General features: G+C 34.5%; 1 protein-coding gene across 4 annotated transcripts; it reads right to left on the reverse strand.

Moving 5' to 3' along the window:
- Positions 1-633: 633 nt before the first annotated feature.
- On the reverse strand, positions 634-23,518 carry GUF1 (GUF1 homolog, GTPase). 4 transcript variants are annotated; one of them, XM_032852521.1, is made up of 17 exons: positions 23,252-23,517; positions 21,136-21,247; positions 20,835-20,983; positions 20,489-20,569; positions 19,333-19,410; positions 18,049-18,132; positions 13,994-14,058; positions 12,891-13,094; positions 11,469-11,608; positions 10,612-10,735; positions 9,977-10,109; positions 8,815-8,958; positions 7,734-7,867; positions 4,554-4,655; positions 3,179-3,298; positions 1,602-1,638; positions 634-808 (listed from the first exon to the last, which is right to left on the reverse strand). In XM_032852521.1, exons 1-17 carry the CDS (start codon positions 23,423-23,425, stop codon positions 671-673), a joined length of 2,019 nt encoding a protein of 672 aa, XP_032708412.1. In that variant the 5' UTR covers positions 23,426-23,517; the 3' UTR covers positions 634-670. The 4 variants fall into 4 exon arrangements, with proteins under 4 accessions (XP_032708412.1, XP_032708423.1, XP_032708433.1 ...); XM_032852532.1 differs by having other exon boundaries at positions 671-808; positions 23,261-23,425; XM_032852542.1 differs by lacking the exon at positions 18,049-18,132 and having other exon boundaries at positions 671-808.
- Between the last annotated feature and the right edge of the window lie 1,437 nt (positions 23,519-24,955).

Genomic DNA, 24,955 nt, shown 5'->3' on the forward strand with positions numbered 1-24,955 from the left:
TTGCTTTGTACCCAATGCATGTTAATAGCCCCTACCCTTATTTTAATTTAGATGTGTATTAAGCTGTTGCATTTATAAAAATTTTAACAAAAACTAGACAGCACATGTTCAGCTAGAACGCTACTGACTTTATTTAATAACTGACTGCTATAAATCTAAATTTATCCAGCTAAACAAACTGATACTTAGGTGATTCTGAAAATATCATAGACTTGAATTAGATAGAATCTTAATTATGGGGTCGTTCAGTCTAAGAAAAAATGTGCATGAAAACAAAATAGTTAAGGTTCACTAAACACTACTGTGTCATACACTGAGTATTTTAAACATACTATATGATACAATCTTCACAACAACCTATGGAGGTAAATTAACAGCATAATCCTGACTTCACTAAAGAGTAAACAGAGAGGTTAAGTAATAATTTACCTTGCTCTAGGTGAGTGGTGGAACAGAAATGTGAAACCAGACAATATGGCTTCAGAATCCAAGTTCTTAACCCACCCACTACTTCCTTTTCAAAGAGCTAATAGGTTCTTTAAACCTAAAAACCCAGAAAGCAATCAGCAAATTTTATAATTTTCACTGTCATCAACATATAAATTATGAAAAAAATTAAAAGATACACAAGTTTTCATTTATGAAAATTCACTGTATTTTTTTCCACCAATTACTTATCACATTGTGTTCTTAGAACTTTTATGAAAGCATCTTTTGGAACTTCAATGTTGCCAATTTTCCTCAGTTTTTTTTTTCCTTCTGCTTGTCTCTTCAAAAGTTTCATTTTTCGGGTAATATCACCACCATACTGAAAAATATTTTTAAAAATTGGAAGTCCAAATCACTCCATAGAAAATCATACAAGTACAAACAGACATCAACAGAATTATAATAACCTTACAGTTATTACCCATGAGGTAGACATCTGCAAAGTTACTTTTCTAATCACCTTCATAGCAGATCATAATTTAACATCTCAAAGAATGATAAAGGGTTTATTTATTTTTTGGATGGAGATGAAGATCACCAAGGAAACCCAACATTATGTTATGCATGTCAAGAATAATTATCAAGCCTCTTACTGATTCAAGTCTTAAAATTCTGGATCATATAGCCATAGTCTAATAAATTCACACAGGCATAACTGTGCCAGTCTCACACTAAGGATTTAAAAAAGCATTAACCATTTATTTCTCATAACTGATAAATTTTAATAGAGGAGACCACAAATGGCAAAGCAATGTAGAAGAGGTGGATTTCAAATTGCCATACTCTTTCCCAGAGTAAGACACAGTCATTTTCTTCAAAATTTCTCCTTATAAATTAGATCAATAAAACATGTTATCCTGATCATAACTATTACAAAAATACTGGGTAGTACTTCATATAAGGGAAATTTTTATAAATAAGATGGAAAAATGAGAATGTTATCAAAATGAATATATTAACAGTCAAGCTGAGATATACCTATTTAAAAAGAAAACGAGATGAAATGGTTATTATAAAAACAATGGAAACCAATATATTTATATCTCCCCTCTTACTTTAAACTCATGAAAACAAATATATTAATAAAAAGTAGAATACAGGCAAATACGTACACATTTTGCCAAAACGTTTTTCCTATAAGCTTTCACACTGTAAAACAAGAAATTTTATATTAAAATTATATCATTTCAATATACTCTTTATAAGAATTTTATTTTCAAAAACAATCTCCTCTTTGCAGATTTAAATAATCATGTCATACCTAAGTAAAACTGCCATAAACAAATAGCTCAAATGCTCTTGCATCTATTTTTATGTATTTGACATAAAACAGAAAATGGATTCAACATGAACATCAACATAAATTTTATTAAGAATAAAAAACATCAGGGCTTGTGGGTAGTCTTGATTTAGGCCAAATTCAAGAGTAAGTATAACATCCTAACATCATTTCTGGCTCAACCTAAAACTGTTACTACTACTACTTCCAAAAAATTGAAAAATGGTTATCACATTACTAACTCTACCACATGTGGGTTAAGAGTGACTGGGAATATAAAAATATTATTTCTTTTATAAACCTTTTTTCAGGGCAAACTAAATAATTTTAATATATCTACCCAAACAGATACAAACTAATCTATTTCTACAGTGTTTCTAAGAAATTTAGAAATTTAAAAAAGTTCCATTTATATGTATTTCTTATAAGATATAAAAATCTATTTTTTTTTCCCTTTAAGGTATCTTCTACCTCAACACACGTTGGAATTATTTGCTATTTTAAATTGTGCTTTCCAGGATATTCCCTAGTTATCAACTATGTTCTGCCTAATCTCTGGGTACTCATGAACTTCAAAACAATTAACTAAAACTAAATTGCCTTAGGAAATGAAATTCACTGCAAATATAGGCATAAAATTTGTCCCATGACTATGTAAAATGTTGGCTGTAATTTCACCACTACTGATACATGTAGGTTTGGGTTTAAACTACAACTGAATGGCAATTTCCAGCTAGGGGACACTTCTGTTTTTCCAGAAACGAAGGAAATATGTTACACAATACTTCCTGCACTTACTGTTACTAGGAGAGCAGCTTATTCTGTGTTCTGATTTGTGTATCACATCTCTCATACAAAAAGACCAGTTTTCTACATAAATTAGTCTATCTTCAATGTCTACTACAGATCACTTAATCAATCTACAATACAAAACTCAACATGCTAGCATTCCTCTGTCAACTCTCTAATCTCTAAATTGGGTAGTTCTGAAAAGTGATATTAAGTGCTTCAAGTAAAAATCATAATTTAGTTTTGTCTTTTGGAAGAGTATCTCCAAAACCTTTTTTTTTCCCCTCAAAACTTCTTTAAAAGTTTCAGTCGCTATTAGCTTATAAGCCATACCTTACCCAGGAAATTCAGTAGTCATTCAGTAAAATGAGTGGAAATAAAGCAATTCCTCAAACCCATGCCCATTATCTTATTATAAATAATATCACTAAGTGTTAAGTAAATCAACAATTATCAATTAAGTGGAATTAAAAATCAGATTAGTATTTCTACAAGTAGGAACAAAGTTTAGGCCAATGTGACGTGACATTTTTCAATATTATTTCATAATACAGTTCTAGTCTTATCATTTCTAACCATTTGCCATTTCTAAAACAAGAACAAAAATGAATTTCAACTCACGTTTCTCTTGCAATGATTTTACTTCCAACAGCAGCCTGAATTGCTATCTCAAACAGTTGCCTAGGAAGAGACTCCTTAAGACGCTCACATATGGCTTTGCCAACAGAGTGTGCTTTGTCTCTGAGAGAGAAAATGCAACTATTTACATATCCTAAATATGAATATTGAAAGTACCTTTCTAGTCCATATGCATAATCAATGTAAAGGTGATTTCTCAAGAAGATTCAAATGGAACTCATCTGTCATAAACATCTCTCACTCTGAATCATGTGACTTTTCTGACTGCAAAAATAACATTATGACCATTACAGGCAATGTAGAAAAACATACATAAAAACGATTATTGGGTGCCTGGGTGGCTCAGTTGGTTGAGCAACTGCCTTCGGCTCAGGTCGTGATGCTGGACTTCCAGGATCGAGTCCCGCCTCAGGCTCCCAGCTCTTTGGGGAGTCTGCTTCTCCCTCTGATCTTCTCCCCTCTCATGCTCTCACTCATTCTCTCTCAAATAAATAAAAAAAAAATTAAAAAAAAAACAAAACCACTATTGATGCCATTCCCTTCATCCGCAGAAAACCAGTGTTAAACATTTTAGAATGTCTATGTTAAAAACATATATCCTTCCATTATTTTCCTGCATATGTTTGATATTTTATAGTTTGAATCATAGTGAATATATGTCTACTCTTTATTTCATAGGCATTTTTATGTCACTTAAGATTATTTCATAGTATAATTTTAATAGCTTAACAGGATTATTAAAGAGGTGCTCCATTATTTATTTTTATCAATTTGCTGAACATGTAGGATATTTCATTTTTTATTATAAAATTATATGAATATAAAAAACTTTTTGTTCTTAAAAAAAAAACTTTTTGTTCTCAATTTTAAATCTATCATAAAGTTTAAAACCGTTTCTTCTACATTACTCTGGTGAGGGAAATATTTCTTTCCAAGACACTCTTCTTTTTAGCTATTGCAATTCTATTCTTTTACACTTAACAGTATGGAAAAAGAATGGAAAGAAAAACTAGTGCAAGGAAATTTTTTCTTTTTAAAGATTTTATTCATTTATTTGACAGAGAAAGATACAGAGAGAGAGGGAACACAAGTAGAGGGAGTGGGAAAGGGAGAAGCAGGCTTCCCACCAAGCAGGGAGCCCAATGCGGGGCTCAGTCCCAAGACCCTCGGATCATGACATGAGCCGAAGGCAGCCACTTAACAACTAAGCCACCCAGGTGCCCCAGTACAAGGAAATTTAATTACTTGTAAGTTTTCAAAACATAGCTGTCAAATAAAAATAAGTAATCCATAATTAAATAAAAACATGTCAAAGTGGTTACTTTCACATTCCATGATTAGTTTCTATTTGACTTACTTGTGTACAATAGTTACCAGCTCCTCTACAGGATTTCCATTCAGTAGAATATCCATTTTTACAAGTTCTGCAGTCTGGTAGCCTGCATCTTCGTAATCAAAACTGGCAAGAAAGAACATCCAAGTAATAGATAAACATACTTCCCAAAAGACTGTATTATTTTTCTTTGCAAAACATTTTTTCTAGGGGCGCCTGGGTGGCTCAGTGGGTCAGAGCCTCTGCCTTCGGCTCAGGTCGTGATCTCAGGGTCCTGGGATCGAGCCCCACATGGGGCTCTCTGCTCAGCAGGGAGCCTGCTCCGCCCCCCCCAGCCTGCGTCTCTGCCTACTTGTGATCTCTGTCTGTCAAATAAATAAATTTTAAAAAAATCTTTAAAAAAAAACCCAAACATTTTTTCTACCCATTCTCTTACATCTGACCCAAAGAGCTATCAAAATAGTAAATATACATTTCACATAAACAGGATCTACATGACCACAGTGAGGAACAAACTCCCTCAACTTTTTACATTTACAAAATGAAAGGCAAAAGCAAGGGAAACATGCTTCACAGGGGAAAGGAAAATAAACTTGTAAGCCAGTCTAGGAAAATGGGACACTGAAGGCAAATGTCACCTTCTTCCCAATGTTTCCTCCCAAGAGCTGGCTGGCTATAGACAACAGTATATATTAATGTGTCATTCTCCAAGATTCATTAAGTATGGATTTCTGTTTAGCTTTCTATTACCAGTTAAATAAATGCTATGGTACTGATAAAGAGTCACTGTAAATAAGAAATTTGGATTTCTTACACTACTCTTCGGCTTAAAGCTTCACAGGGCTTTTTTAAGGATGAAATGAGTTAATATGTGTAAAGCACTGAAACAGTACCTAATACAAAAAGAGTGTTTAAAACCGAGCCTAGCTTAGCACATTAAAGCACTTGATTAACATCAGCTATTACTATTAAAAAATATGGCAAAAGCTTACAATGCTAATCAAAAAAGGTTTAACTCTCAAAACGAAGTCTAATGAGAAAGAAACTTTCATTATGCTTACATGTCTTTTAAACTATGGATAAGAACATATATAGTCCTAAACTGTCTTAATTTTAAAACAAACTAATGCCTAGAGCTGCTAATTTTTGGTTTCCAAAGCAAGAAGGTCATAAGTTGATACTAATACTCTCTAAAACCATAAAAACCATATTACCTAAAGTTTTCCTAAAATCCTTTCAATAAATATTAAGCATTTACTATATGAAAGACATCACCTTAAGTATATGAAGAAAAATAAAATCTAGACATAGTCCCTAGATTTCACCTGTTTACAACTTTAAAATCTTCTGTGCTCCAAAATTTTGGAATTTCTTCATTCATTTTTTTCCAAAAGAAACCATTAAGCAAACGTCTATGTTTCCAAGCCAGCCAAATGGAAACCTAATCTCTATTCAAAACACAGATTATTCATTCAACTATACCCCTGGATGCAGGAACACATTTAGGACTCAAAAAGGCTACGTGCAGGTTTAAGGACAAACAGTTGCATCAAGTTAAGTATGAGAAGCAGCCTCACTACAGTCCTCAAATAACAGGAATTCTTCTTCTGCCCCAGCTACAGAAGATTCTTGCCACCTGGTGTAAGAGAAATTGTTCCTTATCTAAGTCCAGGAGAGGCCAATGGCTAGGCTAGATAGACTATGATGCATTTTTATTCTTAGGAACGGACTACATGTAAAAAAGATCCATCTTGAACATAAGAATCACCTTAATTCTGAAAGGTGGCATTATTTTATTTTCACATAGTTCAAAATTAAATATGTTTTTTCATTAATCTGAAGTATGTTTAAGTTTCTAAGCTAAAAGATTTTAAGACCACTTAACTCATAAAGGGGTATCTAAATACAAACTACAATTGACAGACTTCGTTAAAATGTTTATAAACACTCAGCTTAGTAATTATTCTTTTAACCACAATAATTTTTATTTTTGTTTGTTTGTTTAAAGATTTTATTCATTTATTTGTCAGAGAGAGAGAGCACAAGCAGGGGGGAGAGCAGCAGCCAGAGGCAGAGGGAGAAGTAGGCTTCCCGCTTAGCAAGGAGCCTGATTCGGGGCTCAATCCCAGGACCCTGTGATCATGACCTGAGCTGAAAGCAGATGCCTAACTGACTAAGCCACCCAGGCGCCCCACGATAACTATTTTAATGACATGCTGCCTCAATTCATTCTACTTTAAATCCCACTGCCACTTATTTGCTTATGTTCTTGTCTGAAAGAAGACACATAAGAAAAAAATGGGCTGAAAAGGTAGAAAAAATAGTTTCTCAATACAAAAAAAACACAAAGAACACTCCTTTGTATCAATTATGATAACTCTTTCATTCTAACACTCATTTCATAAAGCTAAATTTCCAGATCACTGCAGCATGTTCTTTGAACACAAATCTTTCTTTGAATGTTAGTATTAAATATGCCTGCACATGCACGTAGGTGCATGTGTATTTTACAGATGTGAATGCTCATTTTCCCTACTTTCCCAGCATATTTTATGTTTTCTTTAATATCCCAATATATGCTATCCAATAACATAAGATCTCAGGGTATTAAGGGCATCTAGACTTATTTACCCCAACATAAAATACTCCCAAAATGCTATGCATGGAGTTCTTTGTTACTCAGTATTAAATCTCCCTTCACTTCTATCAGCCTGTTCCTCCAGACACTCCTGGAGATTAGACAATGGTTTTCACGATGTGGACCACTTATTCTGGAAGACCGAGTAAATAAAGTGTTCACAGGTATTGGGACACATGTAGCATTTTCTACAGACTAAATATGCACTTCTGTTTTCCCAATATATATAGGTGCTCCTAGGATTATATAACACATGGATTATATAACACACGAATTATATAACACACGAATCCAATGTGCCACCATACAAATGTGACTAAGATCACAGTAGCTTCCTGAAATTACATATAATTTTTAACGGACAGAGGAGTATACTCTTTCATGAAGAGGACACTAATTTTTTTTATTAGAAGAAGGCTAAAAGTTTTATGAGCTAAAGGAAGTCATTCTTCCATAAGCAAATTAGGAGTACTCTCTAATACTTTAAAGGTTGCTTCAAGCCTTTCTATACTTACGTTGGTCAGTATTTCAAAAGAATTATCCAGGTATCTGAATTAAATTTTTACCTCGCATATCCAGAAGACAGGGATTTCAAAGAATCATAAAAATCCACCACAATTTCATTCAAAGGGAAGAGATATTTAAGCATAACTCTATTTTGATCAATATACATCATATTCTTCTGAACTGCTCTTCGAGCCTAAAAAAGAAAAAAAAATGTGTTTAATGATAACCTATAGATGAAATGATTTACAATGACTATAGAAAGATGTCAATTACCAACCTAAAAATTTCCTTACAAATCCTAATATACAGTGGACAAAATGAAGGAATATTTAATGGTCTACCAAAAACTTGCAAATAACACTTTTAATACAGAGACAACTATTTCATATTTTAACTATTTATTACCAAAGCTTTTAATCCTTTGTCTTTATCTAACAATTTTATCTTTTTAAAATTATATAGTACTTAATGATAAACCAAATTAACCACAGATAACATCAAAGTTCTGATTTCTTGTTTTACAAATAAACTTAGTCCCAAGAAATTAAGCAACTGACCCAAGTTTTCTAGTTTGTGATTACAGAATTAAAATTCAAGTCCACTAATAATCATTTGAGAGTTCTTTCCAATATATATCAGAGTACTTCAAATAGTTTTTTTGAGGACTATGATTTATGGATTAAGTCCTTTATTACATTGTGGCAAAAACTAAGGCAAAATAGGGAATACCCATACTTTAGTCAAAAGTGTCAAGTATTACAATAATCTTTCAAACTATCCTCACTTTCAAGTACTATAAAGGCTAAAAGAAATTATTCTTTGAGCTAGTAAGTATAAATAAGCATCAAATTTCTTTCCTGTGGGCTAACATTTCAAGTCATTAAATTAACACAGATGACCAAAATTCTGGTTCTATTTTTCTCATTTAAAATCAAAATTATTTTAGAAGTGTATCTATATCTACATCTCTCATATATATATACACATACATATACGCACACACGTAGATATAGATCTTTATGAAAATTTCTTACAAATTCAATGTGCTCTACAGAGAGAAAACTTTAAAAACCTGAGTGGGAAACCACTGTTAGAGAGGACTAAAATTTACTTTTATATTAAACTGTATCATACTTATACCTGGCAAAGCATCATTACTTTTCCAGTGTATTCATCTGGTGTTATAATTGTACCCAAAACAACTGGTTCCAAATATTCTGTTACTTTTGATTTCTCAGGGAATTGTGCAGGATTGATGATTGTAATTTCCTTTTCTCTGTATTCCTAAAAATAAGAAAAATCACCAACAGCTAAAAATAAGTCTTAATTACCACGCTTTAAAATCTTTTAATTTATAGTAAATGTTAGAATTTATTATAATTGCATTTGCTGAATTAATAAAATCAAAAGAATTCCTAAAGGTTAAGCTATTATCTTAACAGGCTTTGCATTTTATTGTATTTTATTTTTTTTAAAGATTTATTTGACAGACAGAGATCACAAGTAGGCAGAGAGGCAGGCAGAGAGAGAGAAGGAAGCAGGCTCCCTGCTGAGCAGAGCGCCCGATGCGGGGCTTGATCCCAGGGCCCTGGGATCATGACCTGAGCTGAAGGCAGAGGCTTTACCCCACTGAGCCACCCAGGAGTCCCTAACATGCTCTGTACTTTAAAAACCACCCAACCATAACCCCTTAATAACAATTTTTAATAAGTAATGTATCCCATTCATTGACATCTACTAAGCACATCTTATGTACCACTTAGAAAAAATATGATGTAAAAGTGCCCTTATAAGGCATTACCATTAGTTTCCTATGTTCATTTTGTTGGAAAATATTTACAGATGCCACAGTTAAAACTGGTTTAAAATGAAGAGACTGCCATTCAGATAGAATACAATACTGTCTCTATCACTACCTTGAAATCTAAAATTTCCTATAGCCAGGTAGCCATGAATACTTCACCTTTCATTAAGATAAACTACTTATGACCAAATTATATTCTTAATTTCTGTACTGGATTTAGACAGATAATCACTGATTCTACGTTTTACTCTCAGTAACAGGCTAGTATCGACAATATATAGATTTCTATCAGGTTAAGAAAAATACTGCATAAATTAGTTCTCAAGTGGCTTCTCCATTATTAGTCATAAAATAATTCAATTTTTAATGCTACTAATGAAGAAATATTTCATGTAAAAGCTAGTCAGGTAATGGTGTACTAAAAAGTTTCTCCTGAATTCTGCATATATATACACACACTTATTTAGTTTTCCCTTGTATGCTGGTTGACAACAGTACCTTTATCAATTTTGCTGATGAAAGAACAGCTTTATATGGAACAGTTGGGGTTGTCAAAATTACAGAAGCATTATATTCTTGCTCCAGTCGCTGGTTGAAAACTTCCATATGCAAAAGTCCAAGAAATCCCAACCTGGGGGAGAAAAAGGCAAACTCCAAAATGTTTATGTCTCGTGGGCTCTGGCTTCTTTGATGAATATAGTATTACAGACTATAATACTGTATTACTTATATATTATTTATATACTATATATTTATATACTATATATTTATATATTATTTATATATTATAGTATTATAAAGAATTATAAATACTATATTATTTTGTGGGGGATGGGTAGAATCAAGTCAATCCAAAAAAAAGGTCATTCAAGCAATTCACATAATTAAATGCTAACAAAACTTCATTAAATAGGACTGAAAATTAAAAAAAAAATTTCTACTGGAATTCTATTTAAAATTGCTATAAAACTTACCCACAGAGTATGAATACAATGTGAAATAGGCAGAAGTTTATTTTGGTTCACTTTACACTATTAAGAACTTATCTTCAGAGATGAAATGTTGAGGACCAATGAACCACTTAAGCTTCACTTTTCAATAGAAATTTGATCCTACAGAGAAAAGAATCTTACCTCCAGCCAGCACCTAAGGCAAGGCTACTATCCCGATGAACTGTCACACTGGAATCATTTATAGTCAACTTTTCTACAGCACTCTTCAGGTTATTATATTCAGATTGGTCTATAGGGTACATTCCTGAGGACACAACGATTTCTAATTATCACATGTGAAAATCTGCCTAAAACTAAACATACAATGCTTCCAGGATCAAAATTAATCATTCTCATCTCTCACATCCTCCAAAACTCAAATGACTGACTTTGCCTAACGTGGGAGTAAACAAACTTCATACTTCCCAGTGACACAAACAAAGGGAGAAAAGCAAGTGCTGGATATCCAGCACAGAGTAACTTGATGACCTTCAATCAAGCCTTCCTTTTCCAAATGTCTTTAACATCACACAGTAGTAAAAGGTTGTGAAGTTGTGCATATGAGAAGTAACACTATCCTCTGCCATGCCTACACCAGTACTGTACAATATTAAACAAAGTTCAACTAACAGAAAGGCAGTCAGTAAATGTCCACTGACAATTAGTAATGAAAACATCCTAACTAGAAAAATATTCCAAATGCAGTGATTTACTCTCTAGTGAAACAAAGAAAATCTATGTTCTTTTATATACCAGAGAGCTCGTTTAAGAGCTTATACTTTCTAAGAAGTGATAAAAAAAAAAAATGTAGGAAATGATCTCCCACATAAAGTTGCACTATACATATGAATATAACAGATACATAAATAGCACACAAAAAAACTAAAAGAAATAGAATATTCTGGAATTAGCTGTTATTTAAAATGAGTATTTCTAATAATTCTTATTTCAATTTACATAATAAATTGGCCCTCATCCTGCATTTGTGAGCTCCTCACCTGCAAATACCATTGGTTTCGCTGATTTAAACCCAGGCAAGGGCTCCACTGGTTGTTTATGTAAATATAATGTATCTCCTATTTGTGCTTCAGTGACATCTTTCATCCCAGCAATCAGATAGCCCACCTGTCCTGCATATCTAAATAAAATTATTATATGGAAATATTTACTGCTTTTATGTTTCAAGTGCATACTCACAATTACCCTTCCCGGAAACGATTATATTTTCCAAAGAAAACCTCATCTAATTCAAAATAAGTATTACGTATCAATTCTCAACACTAAACTGTCAGCAAAAGAGCATACCATGCCTTACAGTCCATTATCAAGGACCTCTAAAACACAAGCCTTACGGCCTTCCTCATGACTCTGCCCACCTCTGCATATTAAACAACAGCTTCTAAATATAATGTAAACAAAGTAAAACTAAGTGCAGAAACACAAAATAACTTCTTGTGAAGTGTAAAACACTATTTTATTAATGAATTGTGTCACTAATGTGCTCTAAAAAAAATAAATTCTTAAAACCAAGCAGAAAAATGTGAACTCTAAACAAATCTGGCACCAATTTGATGTTCCTCTTGTATGAAAAGAGCACATCCTCAGAGTTTTAGATTAGTCTTTTTTTTTTTATAAAGCAAATTTCCTACATGATAAACTAATTTACGTTTAGGATATGGTATCAGAATCTTAAGTGAAGGTACAGTAATGGTCAATGTATGCATTACATGATGGAATACAGACTCCAGAAATCTTTGAGTAAAATTAGACTTTATGACTCTATTAAATAAAAAATGTATTTAGCAAAATAGTGCTGGTTTTAGACAAGCATTAAACTATCAAGTGTGACCTCTATGGTCACTACCTTAATTTTTACAGATGAGGAAACAAAGACCTTAGAATGCTCCTGGTATATGCCAGATGATTTATCTCATTAGTACCTTTCAGTACTGATGGAGCAGGCACTCAAGTATTTGTCAGTGAACTCAGGATGCAGTTTTTCTAATACACACTACCTTACTAACCCCATGTGCCATGGATTTTAAACAAAGTTTTACAATGAATTCCATACAAAAGGAAAAAAATTACCAAATTTTCTTCACTACTTTTATGTTGAAAAATCTAATTATAAAAAAATTAAATATCAAAATTGATACCCAGTATGATTTGGATATGGGTGACAGAACCATCTCTTTCACTGGCTCATCAAATACAGCAGATCATAAAATTTGTTATGACTAGTCCTTCACACATGAGATTCCTTTTGCAAGAGCATTTAATATTTAGGTGCATTAAATAATCAGTTTGGGTTTTTCTTCTCTGAGTTACCAAACTGGGATCATTCTAAGCATACCAAGCTGATAAAGGCAGAGATTGCAACACATACAAATGTATTTTAATTACTACTGCAGATTACTTACAGTTTATGTGTTGGCTGCTCATTAGGATTCAGAACTCCTACTTCATTAACTTCATATGTCTTTTTAGTATGTGCAGATACAATTTTATCTCCTTTGGAAACCACTCCATCAAATAACGCTACATTGGCTATCACACCCCTATACTGGTCAAATGTGGAATCAAACACCAAAGCTTTGAGGGGATTTTTGCGATGCACTTTAGGACTATTAAAAATAAGTAAAAAGAAAATGTACACATAATAAATTAAACTCTTAATAAAATGACTATTATTTAAATAATATTATGCTTAATTTATTCTAATACCTAAGAAAGGCTAGTAAGTGACAGCCAAAATAAAAATATCTTCCAAAAAAGTATAATGCCTATTTTTATATTAATTTTATTTCAACCTTGAGTTTAAATGTTTTAAGATGATTTAGGAAACTGATGAAATACATTTATTCAGTATTAAAACACAATAACTGCTAATTTATTCAAGTCTATTACAATGATTTTTTTTTAAAGATTTTATTTATTTATTTGATGGAGAAAGAGATCACAAGTAGGTAGAGAGGCAGGCAGAGAGAGAGGGGGAAGCAGGCTCCCGCTGATCAGAGAGCCCAACATGGGCTCGATCCCAGGACCCGGAGATCATGACCCGAGCCAAAGGCAGAGAGGCTCAACCCACTGAGCCATCCAGGTGCCCCTATTACAATGATTTTTTTTTTTTTTTTTTTTAAGATTTTGTTTGTTTATTTGACAGACAGAGATCACAAGCCGGCAGAGAGGCAGGAAGAGACAGAGAGAGGGGGAAACAGGCTCCCCGCTGAGCAGAGAGCCGGATGTGGGGCTCAATCCCAACACCCTGGGATCATGACCAGAGCCAAAGGCAGAGGCTTTAACCCACTGAGCCACTCAGGCACCCCTATTACAATAATTATTAAGAAGAGAACTCAATCACCCTTGTTTGCTTTTTCTATACTGTACTTGATTTCTATGTACAACTAAAAATAATGTATTATCACTCACCACAAGTATAGTCTAATCTAAAATTACAGATCAGACTGATGGCCTTTGTACTATTAAAGATAAGTAAAAAGTACAAAAATAGCAAAATACTTACGGTGGAATTCTTTCAATGACTGCCTGAAGAACTCTTTCAACATTTGTTCCAAGTTTAGCAGATATCTAAAAACAAGTATATTAAAAAAATAAGGATTTAAAGACTACTTTTCTATCCAGGTGACTGAGCTTTATAATCAGAAAAAAGAAAGAATTCTAACAGTTATGAATTTGAAGATGGTAATAAAAGGAAGCACAAAGCATATACTATACTGACAAATGTCCTTCCAATACAGTTAGGTGAGTCTATGGTTCTTGGATTAAATTGCAAAAACATTCTGATTATGGTAATGAAAGAGCAGTGGTCTTAAGAGTTTAAAAAAATCTGAGTAACAGTTATGACTCTGTATGGACTGTATGACTTGAGCAATACATATTTGAGCTTCAAGTTCCTCATCTAATAAATGATCATTTATATTTTTCCTATATCTCAAGATTGTTGTGTAAAGAGAATAAACAATATTGTGGATAACACACATGCAGTTACAAGGGATATTACTACTATTGTTCTCCCACTGAGAGAGCAAGCCTGAAGACTCAAAAAACACAGGTATGACTCAACTTTGTCATAACTAATAGCTGGACTATCTCTGAAATCTTGATTTTAAAACCCATTTCCTAAACACCACCTCTTAACCTTTAAACTCTCTCCAGATCAGTTTCTCAAGTCAGCACTAAGGACAGTTTGGACTGATAATTGTCTTAAGGGATTTTTAACAGAATCTATGGCATGTCTTCTACCCACAAGATGACCATAGCACCTACTCCCCAGTATAACAACAAAAATCATCTCCAGATATTGCCAAATGTTTCCTACAGGGCAAAAATACCCCCTAATGAGAACCACTGCTCTAGACTCCATACCTTCTTTGCAACAATCCTTCAAGTTCCCATCTCTAAACCATTGAATGGACTATCTCCTTTCACTATCCATTAGCCCCATGTCCCCTCCTTTCCCACCAGAAACTCCAAGGTCCACTATTTACAATCACAGTTCAACCACTACCGATTCTCTCCCTATCATAAGGTTGGTAAAACTCAACTGTGACTGCTTCCAACACTGTGTCTTACCTTTTTTTTTTTTTTTGTAAAGACTTTATTAATTTGAGAAAGAGCGAGTGAGTGAGCACAAGCGGGAGGACAGGGGACAGAGGAAGAAGTAGACCCCCTGCAGAGCACAGAGCCCAACACAGGACTGGATCCCAAGACTCCAAGATCATGACCCGAGTCAAAGTCAAACACTTAACTGAGTGAGCCACCCAGGTGCCCCACAAGTGTCTTTTCTGTGCGTATAATACAAAAGGCTCAACATTACTGGAGAAAAATCAAGTAATTGGTCTGGCAAGTTTCTCTGAATTCATGACCACACATCTCAACGTGCAGTTAAACTTCCTAACTTCCCAAGATGCATCCTATAGTAAATTCTCATTACCACTCAGTAAGGTGTTTCATACTACCTTCTTTTTCAATCTACACATTTTCCCCTCTGGCCAATTCACTCTTGGTTGATGACTTTGACTGTTATTTCCTTTAAGGAAACAGAAAATATCACAAACTTCCTTATCCAAAATATATGAATCATCTGTATCTATATCACAACCTCTTTGCTGTCTCTATAATTTGGAAATTATTCCCCCTTCTCTGGAGACTCAATCCTTCCATACTTTTTATTCTGAATTCCACTCAAATCCTTCTCAAGTTCTTACTTATAACACCCTCAAATTCACAATAATTTAGTTTGACTCTTAGGATCTTTTCTCTACACTTCTCCCTATGAAACCCTATTTGTTTACCACATACATGTTAACAACTCCTAAGTATCTATCTCTGACCACAATTATCTCCATGAATGCCTGAATTAAAGATTTATACAGTATCTCTACTTGGATGTCTAATAGACAAAACAAAGCTTTCTGTTTTCTCCTATATCATTTCCTCTCCAACTCCTCCTCATATGGATATTAACATCTAGTAGCAGCTCCTTGCTTAAACCCAAAGCTATCTGATTCTTCCCTTTATTTCACTTCCTCACATGTAACCCACACCAAATCTCTCCTATCCAAGTATCTATTTCCTATCTCTCCAAATAAACATCAAATCTGCCGACTTCTCCAACATCAACATCACCTACTTAGCCACCTCTATAAGCACTTCAGCTATTACTGCAAACCAGTTTCCCCTTACCTCTTCTTATTGTTTTCTAGTGAATTCTCTAGAAGGCAACCAGATCAGCTTATTTTCCTCACTTACTTTAAAATCCTTTATCACAGAATCATTTTCAAACCTCAGCACAGCGAGAATCTCAGCATGACCTGATTCCTGCCTATCCCTACAAAGCCATCTCATCTAATTTGCCTCTGCTCTGTTCCTTAAACATGCCAAACCTTGCTAAACATGCCATGCCTATACACTTGCTCTTTCCTCCTCTTGGAAGTTTCTCCCAACCTTCATTTCTTCAGTCTCAGTTCATAAGAGATGCCCTAAGTTACTCTGCATCATAGCATCTCTCTGAGAAAAAATTACTTTTCTACAGTTAAGTATGATACTCCACCTGAAACAACACAATCTGCTAAATGAATTTTCTTGACAATACCTGTCTTATTCATTAATTACTACACTTACTCGTTTACTTCTTTCTTTACTCATTTAATGATGGCCTCCCTAAGGAGAACATAACACAATGATACAGCAGTCTTATCTAGCCTGCTCACAGCTGTGCCCCTAGCTGGCACATTCCAAATAAGTATCTGAATAAATTTTGTAAAGATGTATTAAAATCAGAATAGTTCATTATACTTTAACAAGTTATGAAACCATAATTCCAGGACTGCTTTATATTGAGGTTCCTCTTTGTAATAAAAACCATTATATTCTCTATGTGTGTATCTATCTCCAAGGGAAAAAAATATATAGTTTTTCAGTTAATACCATGTTGTATGTAATCCTCCACTGTGTTAAAGTTAAACAAAAGAAGATAATTCATCATCTGAAACTTGCTTTTTCAAAAAATCAAATGAGACTGAAGTGGAAGCTGAATGCTATACTGTTGCACTGACACACTTACAACATAGCACAGGACAGTCTGGCCATGGCTATTCAACACCTAGTCATCATTTAAAAGGTAAATAAAAAAATTCAAATTTGAAGTAATATCAACTTTGGGCGCCTGGGTGGCTCAGTTGGTTAAGCATCTGCCTTGGGTCTGGTCATGATCCTAGGGTCCTGGGATCAAGTCCCATATAGGGCTCTCTGCTCAGCAGGGAGCCTGATTCTGCCTCTGCCTCCTTCTCTCTATCTCTCTGCCATGAATGAATAAATAAAGAAAATCTTAAAAAAAAAAAGGTAATATCAACTTTGATATAAATAAAATCTGTTGTTTAAGATTATTACTATATCTAGTTCTATTATAAAAAAAAGCTTTGTCAATTCCAAAACTAATACATACAAACAACTTGTAATTAATTTGAACCTGTTCTTTAAAGAGAGTATTTCCAGGCACGCTGGGGTGGCACAGTCAGTTAAGCCTCTGACTCTTGATTTTGGCTTAGGTCATGATCTCAAGGTCTTGGGACTGAGCCCTGAGTCAGGCTCTGCACTCAGTAGGGAGTATACTTGAGGATTCTCTCTCCCTCCACCTGCCACCCCCACTCTTGCATACTATCTCTGTAAAATAAAAATAAATAGATCTTTAAATAAATAAATATATAGAGAGAGTATTTCCACAGAGGCAAAATACTAACAAGAAATACTACTGAATTCAGTTGCAGAAGACTTGCATTTTAGTCCTGGCACATTAGCTAACTAGATCTGTAATCTTAAGAAAGTGATAAAACCTTTGTGCCTTAGTTCTTTCAACTGTATTGTAAGAATAATTCCTATCTGTCCTAACCATGTAACAAGGGTTTTTGGTGAAGATCAAATGAAATATTAGTAAAAAGAACTTTATAAAACTATGAAAACTTTATATACTGATGGGCTATCAAATACTATGAAATTTCACTTAGGCCAATACCCGACATTTTTTAAAGTATGTCTTCAAGAAAAAGGGTATTTTACCTTAATACATTCATCACTTGGAATATCAAACACTTTTTCAATTTGCTTTTCAACCCTTTCAGGATCAGCATTCTTCAGATCTACCTTAAGAAAAAAATTCATTATGTCTTAACACAGTAAAAATAAAATAAAATGTATTACATATTAATAGCATTCAGACAATCAAAAGCATACCTATAATAACTGATACCTCTATTTTTCATTTCAAAAGTGTTAAAATAATCTAGATATAGGCAATATAATTTTAACAAGTATGGCTACTGAAAAACAGAGGGTAGGCAGAGCAGAGCATGCAAAAATTTTAGGGAGCAGGCAATTCAAGGCAGAAGAGTTCAATAACAACATATCAAGCAACACCATGTAAACTGATTTTACAAGTTAGATGTAACTTAGGACAACAAACTGTCTTACCATAAGCAACTCTGCCTCATTTAAACTTAACTCCATTATAAAAAAAATTCAACTGAATGCAATGCAGTTTTTTTTGGTTGGTTGGTTTGTCTGTTTTTTAAAGTAGGATCCATGTCGAGCAGAGCCCAATGCAGGGCTTGAACTCACAAATTAACTGAGATCAAGAATCAGATACTTGACTGACTGAGCCCCCCAAGTGCCCCACAATGAAGATTTTTAAATAAAGATTCTTTATTAATTTCAAAATATAAAAGCTAAGGTTTATCAACAGTATTCAGCTTAGCACTTAACTGTTATGTTTCATGTGTTACACTGTTTTCCCCAAGATCTTAAGCACTTTTTCTTTTCCAATATATGTTTTAGTGTGATAAACATAATTTTTTGGCTGCCGTGCCAAAGAAAGAAATATATTTCTTTCCTAAAGAAACAGCCTTCAATCACTCCATGTCAATTGAGGGAGAATGTCTTCTCAACCATGTGTAAGGATATAGGAGTTTGAGTTGCAATTCTATCACATGCAATTTAAAGAAATAAATCCTACCAATACATTTAATATATAATTGAAGATTCCTCATATATAAAATAGTATACTTAATAGTCAAATACCAAATTCACTTTCAGAAAATAAAATAATAAACATTATTGTTGTCTCATTAGAATTACATTTTTTTTTTTTTAAGATTTTGTTTATTTATTTGACCGAGAGTCACAGCAAGAGAGGGAATACAAGCAGTGGGAGTGGGAGAGGGAGAAGCAGGCTTCACGCCGAGCAGGGAGCCCAACATGGGGCTCAATCCCAAGACACTGGGATCATGACCTGAGCCGAAAGCAGAGGCTTAACCCACTAAGCCACCCAGGGACCCCCAGAATTACCTTGTTTATAACTGGAATTATCGACAGCTGTGCTTCAAAGGCAAGAAAGAAGTTTGCTACCGTTTGTGCTTGAATACCCTAGAAATATCAAGACACAAGATACTGATATGACCATTCTACCATCTATCACAAAACTTATAATTTAAGCTACTCCATACATCTTCACCAAAAGCAGAAGTACAGAGTAAAGTACAGTATCTATACTTGCATGAATATATATAAAGTATTTCCACAGAGGAAAAATGGCTAACAAGAAATACTATTGTAATCAGTTGCAGAAAACTTGTGTTTTAGTCCTGGCACATTAGCTAACTAGATCTGTAATCTTAAAGTAGTAAAACCTTTGTGCCTTAGTTCTTTCAACTGGATTGCAAGAATAATTTCTTGCAAGCTGTCCTATCCATGAATCTGGCTAATTCCTTGTGAAAATTCCTTTCATTTTGGGGAACATTACTGGAGACAAAAAAAGTGAAACATGAACCCTCAAGGCCATGAAAGCCTAGTAAAGGACACAGTCATACGATGTGGTTTATAAAACCCTTACTATGTGTATAAGCTAGACATAAACTTTCCCTGACAGGAACAAGGAAGGTTTAACACAACAATTATCTTGGGTTTTAAATGAAAAGTTTGTGAGAAACTGAATTATATCAAAAGCTTACTTTAATAGTACATAATAGGTCTTATATCATCAACGAATATGTTTTTATGGTTCTCTTTATACCAAACAAGAACCTGATAATGTTACTGACATGTTTCTTTAAACTTAAAACATTATTACCTTAAAATCACCCAAAATAACCTCCAAAATAGATTCATTTTCAAGTTCTGCTAAAAATTAATATTAAAACCCCAAATAAAGAACTGCTAAAAAGTGAGTTTTTGGTAGGATGAATGTAAATACAATATACTTCAACAATCCCATCATTCATCTGATCAGCTTAAAGTGTTTAAAGTATGAACTAGTCAATTTCACAGACTGTTTTAGTGCAATAAAATTCAAAGTACCAGGACTAAATCATGTGCTTTAGCTTAAATAATACAATAAATCTTATTCTTTTCAAACACAAAAATTCTATTTCCAAAATACATTTTAAGGAAAATATCCTGAAATAACCTAGAGCATATCACACCACATGAAATTAAAAGTACCTACCTCGTTTGCATCAACCACAAGTAAAACACCCTGGCAAGCAGAGAGTGATCTGGATACTTCATAACTAAAATCAACATGGCCCTGAAAAACAAAAAATATTGATATTTCTAAAGTTAGCTGTAATATTTTTAGGGAGGGGCATTATGGCAAATCTACTGACTCCCCTTGATAAAAAGTTAGTACATTTCTTTTCTTAGCCTCTACTTGTGAAACAATTACTCAAACATAAGAACACTGAGAAAACAAGGAGCAAAGTGTTTATGTTCAGTTCAAAAACTGAACAAGGATTTGTTCCCACTATTAATACAAGGCTGACTTAACAAGAGAGGTAAAATATTAAACTTACTGGTGTATCAATGAGATTTAAAAGGTACTGCTTTCCTTCACAATTATAGAAAAGAGATGCTGTCTGGGCTTTAACAGTGATTCCTCTTTCTCGTTCCACTTGCAATTTATCAAGAACCTGCTTATTATTTTTTGTTTTATCAATTGTGCCTATAAAGAGAAATACTTATTGATACTTCAATGGGCTTTTAAAGACACAATATTACATATAAAATTAAAACCAAAATTTTAAAAATCATAGTAAAAATGATGATTAATTACTCATGGCCATCAATTAACTATATAACATAAAATGAAAATACCTGTTAGTTCCAAGAGCCTGTCAGCTAAAGTACTTTTGCCATGATCCACATGTGCAATGATACTGAAATTTCTAATATTTTCAACAGAGAATCTAGATAGGTCAATTTTTTCCTAGAAAGGGAAGAAAAATAAAACACTTATGAGTACACATTTTGCATTATATGAAAAAAGAATACTAATTCAAAGATTATTTCTTTAGTCTAAGCCATTTCATTTTATAACATTTATATTATTCCTATGACAATAAAAAGGTGTATGGCTAAACTCTAATTACAAGCAAATAATTAAAACCACACTTATCAAATATATCAGTTTCACAGCCAAGGTGACAACCAAGCTAAAGAAGAGTCCTTTATAAATATTTCCACCACTTAGAGGGCCAATGAGGAAATGAATTTATTTTCATGAAAGAAGAACACAAGATACCTAGAACTCCTGAACAGCCTTAGAGTGCCTGGTCTAATAAAACTGCTTGAAGCAAAAAAACAAAAGCTACAGAAAAGTTTTAAGAAAAAAAGGAAATTCTTTGCCCTCATCATACATTTAGTCAGCAGTCAAATCTATTTAAAAATCTGTGCTCCTAATAGAATCTTCAAAAGTTTAATCAGATACAATTATGTTATTTAACAACTTCTTTGAAGAGAGAGGGGAAAAAAAGATATCAGCAGCAAAAAAAAAAAAAAAAAGAAAAGAAAAGAAAAGAAAGAAAAGTAAAAAACCTCTTATCATTCAAAATTTTAAAATACTTTAAAATATAACTCGCGATTTTTAGTTATATATATATCTTCTTTAATGTTTTATGTAGACTCATTGAAAACTGCTAAAAATGGTTATTCAAGTAGAATATGCCATCTTTTTGAGTACTCTAAACATTTTATTTTTCCAAGCAAATCCATCTTATAATCAGTATTAAAAAAGTAAAATTATTGGGGCTTCTGGATGGCTCAGTTGTTAAGTGACTGCCTTCCAGTCATGTAATGATCCCAGGGTCCTGCAGTCCTGGGAACAGCCCCTGCACTGGGCATTGGGCTCCCTGCTCAGCAGGAAGCCGGCTTCTTCCTCTCCCACTCCCCCAGCTTGTGTTCCCTCTCTCACTGTGTCTGTCAAATAATAAATAAAATCTTAAAAAAAAAAAAAAAAGTAAAATTACAATGAAATACATAATACTGAGGGGCTTTACGTTTTCTTTTCATAAATGTTCTAATACAAAGCAGACAATGAAAGTGCAACTTATATTTGAAAGAAATTCTGATTAAAAACTAAACCTGATTTGTTTGCCCGGTGTATTTCGCACACTGCCCTTTCAATCGTCATTCAATTAAAAAGATACACAGGACTGTACCACTTTTAAGAACTTTGAATTGCAAGATAAATCCATTTTAAATTCCACAAGCATGTTAGAAGAGGGCATTATCATACTTTAAGTCTTATTTTTTTCCAGGTACTCCTAACTTGTGTTCAATTACTCTACTTTTCTGCCTAAACTGTATCTTTTCCTAGCAAATAAATAGTGTATTTTTAAAAAGTTGCTGAATTCCTCACCTTCTCCACCACAAGAACAAAAACTCAAAAAACAAGTTTGCTTTGGATCACTTAAAATTAAGTAAGAAACAGAAGCTAAAGCATACCCAGCACGTCTTCCATTCTAGGTATCGGACTAAAAAGTCTTATTCCTTACGTAGTTACCATCCTCATGAAGAGCCATTCTTTTATTCTTATCTCATTCATTTACCACTGAAGAAAAGTTATAGGACGTTCAAGTAGCTTCCCCAGGCCACAGAGCTAGTAAGTTGCAGGAAAATGGAGGTTACACTAGCTTCTTCGGCAGGCTTTTAAGAGAATTAAATGCATGCAAAACCCCTGCCTCAGTGCCTCGCATAATCAATAAATTAGTTACTGACATTACAAACCAGTGAACTCGAGAAGTGACTTGCCCAAGGTCACACTGGTGAGCGGTGGAGCCTACAGAAACCCGAGAGCGAGGCGCTCTCTTAGCTCTACCTCCCCCACAGAATCTCAACCCGCGTTCACACGTAGTCTAGGAAGCCCTTCCAGCCTACATTTTTGCAAGGAAAGTCCTCCCTAGTTTTAAAACACGGTTAATCAGAGACTAATGGCGGTCACCTTGCGGTCGGCAGAGCTGTAGAGCCGGTCGAGAGTCCTGGACTTGACAGCAGCCTCACGGGTCATTGTGGGACGAGGCTCCAGGAGCCCCCGATGTGCAGCTGCGGCGGCCCACACCGTGAGCGCGCGACCGTGCCACCTGCCACGACCCACAGGAGTCCACATCCCTCCGCACTACGGAGGCGTCAGGACAGGGTCTCGAGACAGTTCGACGCCATGGCCTGCGCCCCGATTTTGCAAAAACGCCCGCCGCTATGAGCCCACGAAAAAGACGCAACCAGCCTTACGCAGCGGGAGAGGAAAAAGTACTGTGGCCCGCGTGGCCCAACTAGAGCTTCCAGCAGCGCGACACCCGAGACGCAGCGCCGCTGGTCGGCGTCTGCAGGTCGCACGACCGGATGACGTCAGCGCGCTTCCGCGAGAGGCCGTTTGGAAGTCACGCGAGGGCGAGTGCTCCCGCTCTGAAAGCGTGTAGTGATTCAGGTTCCTACCAAATATCAAAACAATACAGCAAATATTTTAAAATTTGAGAGTCGAAATAAACTCCCCCGGCTGTTACTGATGTGGCTAATATTTTACTGCATCTGTAAGGAAACGGGCGGTAAAACTGATTCCAATAATGTATCCTAGGAAAGTTTGGACCAGAACGAAGGTGGAAAAGAGTTACACCCTAAACTGCCATAAGTCTCCCATTATTTTCAAGTTATGGTTTCAACAAATACTGACCTTGCAGAGGGCAGGTCTTTGGCCAAGTAACGTAGGTGATAATGATAAGAGATCATGAGACCTCTGTAGCACGTTCAGTGTCTGTCTCCCACTCTCTCTCTTGGGCTTTTCTGGAATATCTGAAGTTCGGTGCAGAGGAATGAGACAACAGCTGCGTTGAGTTCACCCTTGTGTTGGTTCTAGTTCGTTTTTGGAGTACTATAAATCAAAACAATACTTGATACAACAGTAATTGCTACCACCTTTGTTAGAGAGTAAATTTAACAGCTACCGTGAATTATAATGCACACAATAATTCATAGCAGTTCATATAAATCAGTTGCAAAATGCAATAATTTGAATGTTATTTTCCTTGCTTTCACTATATATACTGCTATTATATACTTAATATTTTCCTTAAATTACCTTTTATACTTAATTTATTTTAAAAGAAAAATTTGTATCATTACCATAAATTGAAAAAGCATTGTGACCTGCCATGAATTAAAGTAAAACAGTAAAAATAAGTGTAATTCATTTAAAAAATTGATTCAGTGCTAAGATCTTACCTAGTAAAGGCTCTGAGTCTCTCTTCATTAAACATATAGATTAGTGGGACTCCTGAGTGCTTAGTCAGTTGAGCAACTGGGGTGGGGGGTTTCATAATCTGGGGTGGTGTGTTCCAGTCAGATGTCTGGCTTGGAGCCTGCTTAGGATTCTCTGTCTCCCTCTGGCCCTGGCCCTCTCCCCTAACTCGTGACTCTTACTTGTGGGCATGCTCTTTCTCAAAACCAAGAAGCAAAAACCAAGAACAAACAAATGTAGATCAGCAGACATTAGAGAAAAATGTTAAAAACATAGCACTAAACAAAGGTTTCTCTCCTTGACCTAATTAGTAGTACTGAAATAAAATTGAAAGGAGAATTTTCTTGGGGCATCTGGGTGGCATAGTCAATTAAGCATGTATCTGCCTTCTGCTCAAGTCATGAT

This window comes from Lontra canadensis, unplaced genomic scaffold, assembly GCF_010015895.1.
Source record: "Lontra canadensis isolate GAN:19392208 unplaced genomic scaffold, GSC_riverotter_1.0 scaffold1, whole genome shotgun sequence".
In the NCBI taxonomy this organism is placed as follows: Eukaryota; Metazoa; Chordata; class Mammalia; order Carnivora; family Mustelidae; genus Lontra; species Lontra canadensis.